Source organism: Chrysochloris asiatica, unplaced genomic scaffold (genome assembly GCF_000296735.1).
Source record: "Chrysochloris asiatica unplaced genomic scaffold, ChrAsi1.0 scaffold00277, whole genome shotgun sequence".
NCBI classification, from domain to species: Eukaryota; Metazoa; Chordata; class Mammalia; order Afrosoricida; family Chrysochloridae; genus Chrysochloris; species Chrysochloris asiatica.
Genome location: NW_006408795.1, coordinates 1798598 through 1805886, shown reverse-complemented (window position 1 = coordinate 1805886; position 7289 = coordinate 1798598). Strand labels below are relative to the sequence as shown.

The window sequence follows — 7289 nt, the reverse complement described above, 5'->3', positions numbered from 1 at the left end:
TCTTCATGATGAACCTGACCTATACTCAGAGCAGTAGTTACTCTAAATACCAACAGAGAGGGAAAGAGTCTTCAAATCAAGTATCAATGCTATCCGTTCTGTGCACAGGGTAGATAGGGACGGGCTACTTAGACACTGGCTACCTAAAATGAAGGGGCAATAAAGGCACAAAGTGACTGGCTTACAAGATTTCAAGAGGGTGTTTAGTTTAAGAGTATAGGGGGAAAGAAACATTCCCCACTGAATAGCTGTCATCTTTTCTAGATGGGTCTGATGAAAAGAAATGGGGATAAGATTCATAAGATTCAGTAGTAAATAACTGTTATCATGACTAATCGCGACTGTAACAATTGTAAAGGTAGAAGTTTTGTAACAAAAAATGGGGAGTGGCTAATCTTACAGTCCAGAAACAGAGGAGGACCCTAGGACCATCAAAAGAAGAATGCACAAGCAGAATGTGGGACCTTATCCACAGAGGCAGCGGCGCCAGAGATGGAGGCAGAGATGGGGGCATGGAGAGGGGTACCGGCTGAGGATTCTAGATTCATGGACTAAGAAGAGAAGGACTAAGAGCTGGTGGCCAGGAGCAGACTTGCAGAATGTGCCCTTTGGAGATGTAAATTATTATATATGCCTGAGTGGAGTTTTTGTTTGTTTGTTTGTGTGTTTTTTAAAAAGCTAAAGTTGATAGAGAGACATACTGTTAACTGATGGTATATAGAGGGGATTACAATCAATGTAATGAAACAAGGTATATGATTTGTTGAATGTGAAACTGATGATGTGCCCTGTAAACTTTCACTCAATCCACAAAAAAACCTTAAAAAAAAAAAGCAATCAACATCACAATATAGTACATGTAGAAACTGATGAACTAGTGTATATTTTGGTGTGTATATTCTCAACAACAAAATAAAAACTAACCAAAGGCATAACTATTCTTAGAAGAAAGAAAACTGGAATGTTCCTTATTAGAAAGGATTGTTCAATTCCCTCTGACTTACTTTGTTCACATTATCAGGAAAGACCAATTGCTAGGAAAGGAAATCATATTTGGCAAAGTAGCAGGTCAGTGAAAACAAGAGAAATCCTCAGTGAGATGGAAGACTAACCACAATGGGCTCCAAAACATCAGAGATCATGGAGATCGTGTAGGACTGGACAGTCAATGGCAGCAACAACGGTTCATTTAAAACTAACCAAAGGCATAGATGACAGCAGAGAGACTCTCAGAATCTGGTCAAGAGGGTTGCTGCTGGTATTCACTGTCAGCGCATAAACTGTTAATAGGGCCACAACTTAAAAAAAAAACTACATAGAAGCTTAGACTTGGAAAAAGTTCTCGTACTGTGTGTTTCTTATTCACTCATGTTGCAGTTCTGGATCTTTATCCTTTCGTGACATATTTAGCATCACTTAGTATTCTGATAGTTCATAATTATGCTTAAATAGTTTTATCATATCAGCTATAAATTGAACTTTACTTTGGTTTAATGAGAAGCATACAATATTTCCATTTATAAGCAAAAGCTAACCTTTAGCTCAACATTAATGATTTTAATATTCCTGAGCAGATGTAGATAAACACCATTCTAAACACATTTATCTAAACACATTTAAAATTTTATTTTAAAGATCATTTCAGAAAGATGAAAGTTATGCCATAAATATAATAAACTCTAAATGTGGAAATAAAGTATAGTTTTGAACCTTCATATTTAGCATTTGTACAGGACAACTTAACATCCTGGTGTGGCGCTGTGGGTTAATGCACCAGACTGCAAAGCTGTTTGAACTGCAAGGTTGGCAGTTCAAGCTCACCAGCTGCTCCTTCGAAACCCTACACAAGGTCGCTATGGGTCGGAACTGACTCAACGGCACTTCACAACAACAATAACTTAACGTCAGGACTCCTAGTATGACACTTTAGGATCAGCACTGGTTTGCAAATCACAAGGTCAGCAGTTCAAACCCACCAACTGCTCCTCGGAAACCCTGTACAGGGGTCACTGTGAGTCAAAACCAACTCGACAGTACTTAGCAACAACAATAACTGGACATCAAAACTAACTCTGGAGTTAAATATGGCATCTCAAAGACGTCAAATATAAAAGAACTGACCTTAGAATTAGAAAAAGGTTCTGAAATTTTCCTAAACAGTTTTCATTGAGTGTTTATTACTGCTATAACTCTCAACTTTTACTGAAATTAAACAAAATAAAAATATAGGCAAAGAACAATTCTGCATATAATGTGAAACACTTTGTGAAGGCATGATTCATAATGTTCTTGTCAATAGTTTAAGGTGCCAAGTAACAAATTATTTGAGTGTAATACTATGAAGTGTTACTATTTTCTAAAAAACTGATATACATGGTACTATTAAATAATGAAAATACATAACTTTTCACTTTAACTACAAACAAATCAGTGCTCAGATGATGGTAAATAAAAACAGCTGTTACTCAAAGCATTTTATGTATTCTTTTCCTTTCCTTCTAAATGGTCTTTTATTTATTACAATTATTTTATATGTGAGCAAATTCAAGTTCATTTTGGAAGTAGATATTTATGATGACAAATAATAATTTTATGCCACTAGGATACTTTTTGAAATGTAAACTATTCCTTTTGTTGTTAAGTGTTGTCAAGTCAGTTCTGACTCACAGCAGCCCTACACAGGATATTTGAGAAGAAGCTGGTGGGTTTGAACTGCCAACCATACATAAGTAGTCCAGTGCTTATCCTACAATATCACAACAGTACTCCTTAAAGAATATTAAATGAACTGAGTATTAGATGATACTATGGAATTACTGTTAATTTGTTAAAAATAAAACAAGGATCATGGCTTTAGTTTTTAGAAAAGCATACTGAAGTATTTACAGGTAAAAACGTTATGATGTATGCAATTACTTAAAAATATTTGGTTAAAAAAAAAAAGATTCAAAAAATATGAATAAACAGCTGTTAAGTTTAAGTGAGAGACTAAGAGTGTTCATTCGGTTCTCTTTACTTCCAAGCATTAAAAAGTTTATCAGTGAAAATCAACACATTTCTAAATTTAAATATGAACATGTTGTTGTTAAGTGAGACTGAGTTGCTCTGATTTATAGTGACCTTGTATAGGGTTTTTGAGGAACAGCTGGGGGGTTTCAACTGCCGACCTTGTGGTTAGCAGTCCAGTGCTGACCCACAACGCCACACCAGGAAGTCTAGAATAAGCTAAACAGGTTAGAGCAAGAGGCCTTTTTACTTTACTTCTGTTGACACCAATTCTTTGATTCCCCATAAGAAATCATCATGGTGTTGATTAATACTTTTGCATCTGCCTATACCAGCGATCAGCAAGTATTTCTGTTGAGGGCCAGATTATACGTATTTTAGGTTTTGTAGGTGTTACTGTCTGTGTTGTAACTATTCAACTCAGCTGCTTTGGCTCCAAGGCCACTAAAAGCCAAACCCACAGCCATTAGAGGCATAGTGACTCTACAGGACAGAGGAGAACTGCTCCACAGGGTTTCTCCATAGGAGTTACTGCTCCACAGGCTGGAATCCTGTAAGGAAGCAGATGGCTTCAATCTTCTGCCACAGAGAGGCTCAATGCTTAACCCACTGCACCAGCAGGGCTCCAAGTCAGTCAGAGGTAATACATAAACAAATGGGTTTGGCCGTGTTTCAATAAAACTTTACTTATAAAAACAGGCAGCAGGCATAATCTGGCCTACAGGCTTTAAACTACCCTGGTCTAAACCATTCATTGACTTATTTATAATTGTTACCCAGATACCTTATAAGAGTAAGTAAACCCTAATATTTTTATTGGACTCCTAGTGTGGCGTTACAGGATAAGCACTGGACTACGACTCACAAGGTCTGCAGTTCAAACCCAGCAGCTGTTCCTCAGAAACCCTATACAGGGTCTCTATGGGTCAGAACTAACTCAACGGCACTTTACAATAACAACAATCTTTGTGCTATATATAATCCAGTACTCACTTTCCTACACTAAAACTTCTTTCCAAGCTTTAAGAAGGACCTTAAATTCTATTTAATGTTTTAGAATTTAGTTAACATAATTTCATATTCATAGCTTTAGGCTATAAAATATCTAACTCACATATACACATTTACAATAATCCAATCATAACCCGTCAGATTTAATTTTTGAACGCTGATAAAGTCTGTTACCATTTGGTTCTCTCCATACCCTATGGAGGTGAAGAGAGCGCCCGGAGGATTCCATGTAGTAAAAGAGCTTTATGTTTGGACTTCTAACAGCCTCCTGATGAAGTCTATCTTTAACCAAACAGGCAACAATTCCGATAAAAACAGCCATTATCTTCCACCCACCTATGGTACTTACTATGTGGAAAATAAGACAGTCCTTCACAAATTTATAAATTCACTGCTTTAATGAATTATTAGAAGTTCTAAGTATCTATACTTAGAAATGGTGGAGGAGGGAAAGACTGATAATCTACTAAGGCAATCAAACCAATGTGACGTCTCCAAAACCCCCAGTTCACTAGCAGATTCTTGCATCTGGGCTCATCACTACGGCTGCTGGCCCCTTTTCGGGACAGAGAAATTTAAAGAAATATGCCAACTCATTCAAATCTCCACAGTACAGCAAAAAGAAATGCTCAGATTGTAAGAACTAGTTTGATTATACTTGTGAGTGACAACATGTTTAATATATTTTTCACATTGGTTCTAAGACTGTAAAATATAAAACTATGATTAAACTTTGAGGTACAGTTGCTAGGTAAAAAAAAACAAAAAAAACCACAAAAACAGTTTCACTCAACTTTGAGTTCTTAGAAAACCATAAAAAGTCCTAATAGAATACAGAATTTTGTATAGTCAAAAAAGAGACTTGAACCACACAGAAACTTCACAACCACTATATTTACCTTTTGTAGTTTGTGACTTATCTCCACCACGGGGGCAGCAATCAGAGTAGAAAGCACTCCCCGGTGAACAGGCGTATCCGTGTGCCAACACTGTACTGTAGTTATAAACTCATGCAGAGGTGTTTGAATAGAATAAAGTAGCTACAACAAAACAGATCAGTCATTTTCAGTGGAGCTAAAAGTCATGGTTAAAAAAAACACATTTTAAGAATAATCATTGCTCTGAAAGTGTAGTGGTTACAAGTCAGGCTACTAACCTCATGGTCACCAGTTCAAAACTACCAGCTGTTCCAAGGGAGAAAGATGAGGCTTTCTGCTCCGGTAAACATTTACAGCCTTGGAAATGCTATGCAGGGTCACTATGAGTCAGAACCAACTCCACGGCACATAACAACAACAACAAATTGTTATTGTTTAGCGCTGTCGAGTTGGTGCCAACCCACAGAGACCCTATATAGGGTTTCCAAGGATTGGCTGGTGAGCTTGAACTACTTCAGCTCAAGCTTGAGGTATATCTAGACTGCTAACCACAAGGATGACGGTTTAAGCCCACCAACCGCTCCTTAGAAACCCTTTACAGGGTCATTATTAGTCAGAACCAACTTAATGGCATTTCAAAATAACAACCTATTAGCAGATAAACACTCATTTCAGGTTTGATAAGCCGTCCTAGTAAAAACCACCATTTGGCCGTCAGTATATCATACTGACATATGAGTTGCTGTGATTCTGGAATCTATGCCACCGGTATTTTAAATATCAGCAGGGTCACCCATGGTGGACAGGTTTCAGAGGAGCTTCTAGACAAAGACAGACTAGGAAGAAGGACTGACAAACTACTTTAGAACATTTAGTCACTGAAAACCTTATGAATAGCTGAGAAACACTGTCAGATACAATGCCGGAAAATGAGCCCCTCAGGTTGGAAGGCACTCAAAAGGTGACTGGGGAAGAGCTGTCTCCTCAAAGTAGAGCTGACCACGATGATGCACATGGAGTAAAGCCTGTGGGAGTAAAGCCCACGGGACCTTCATTTGCTGATGGGGTACAATTCAAAATGAAGAGAAACACCTGTAAACCTCCATTAATAATGGGGATATGGAATGTTTGAAGTATGAATCTAGGAGAATTAGAAATTTTAAAAATTAAATGGAATGCATAAACATCGATATCTTATGCATCAGTGAGCTGAAATAGACTGGTATTGGCCATTTTGAATCTGACAACCACATGATTTACTATGCTGGGAATGACAAACTGAAAAGGAATGGTGTTACATTCATTGTCAAACAGAACATATCCAGATCAGTCATGAAGTACAACAGTGCATGTGATAGGATAATATCCATGTACCTAAAGGGATGACCAGATAATACCACTATTATTCAAATTTACCCACCAATCACTAAAGCCAGTGAGGATGAAATAGAAAAATTCTACCAACTTCTTCCACCTGAAATTGATAGAGCATGCAATAAAGATGTACTGATCATTATTGGTGACTGGAATACAAGAGTTGGGAACAAAGAAGAAGGATCAATAGTTGGAAATTATGGCCTTGGTGATAGAAATGATGCTGGAGATCGTATGATAGAATTGTGCAAAATCAATGATTTGTTCATTTAAAATACCTTCCTTAGAAAAATAAGAGACGAGTGATTGATTATACACATGGACCTTACCAGATGGAATACACAGAAATCAAATTGACTACATCTGTGAAAAGAGACCAAGGAAAAGTTCCATGTCATCATCAGTCAAAATAAAGCCAGGGGCAGATTGTGGAAGAGACCATCAATTACTAACATGCAAATTCAAACTGAAGCTGAAGAAAATGAAAACAAGTCCACGAGAGCGAAAATATGACCTTAAGTATATCCCACCTGAATTTACAGATCATGTGAAAAACTGATATGATACATTAAACACTGAAGACCGAAGGACAGAAGAGTTGTGAGATGACATCAAGAACATCATACAGGAAGAAAGCATAAAGTCATTAAGACAAGAAAGAAGTAAAAGATCAAAATGGATGGCAGATGAGACACAGAAATTTGCTCTCCAGCATAGACATGCTAAAGCAAATGGAAGAAATGAGGAGGTATAAGAGTTGAACAAAAAATTTCAAAGGTCAGCTCGAATAGACAAAGTCAAATATTACAACAAAATGTGCAAAGATCTGGAGTCAGAAAACCAAAAGGGAAAAACATGCTCAGCATTTCTCAGGCTGGGACAACAGCAGAAAGAATTCAAGCCTCTGCTTTCAATATTGAAGGATTCTCTGGGTAAATTATTGAATGATGCAGAAAGCACCAAAAGAAGATGGAAAGAGTACACAGTCACTGTACCAAACGGAAACTGTTGAAGAGTCCA

At 37.3% G+C, this 7289-nt stretch overlaps 1 protein-coding gene across 1 annotated transcript in view; it reads right to left on the bottom strand.

Moving 5' to 3' along the window:
- Positions 1 to 7289, bottom strand: part of NCAPG2 (non-SMC condensin II complex, subunit G2) — a 98060-nt gene that overhangs the window by 27174 nt on the left and 63597 nt on the right. The window contains exon 23 of the mRNA XM_006874430.1: positions 4917 to 5057. Coding sequence (XP_006874492.1) covers positions 4917 to 5057 — 141 coding nt within the window. The remainder of the gene's footprint in view (positions 1 to 4916; positions 5058 to 7289) is intronic.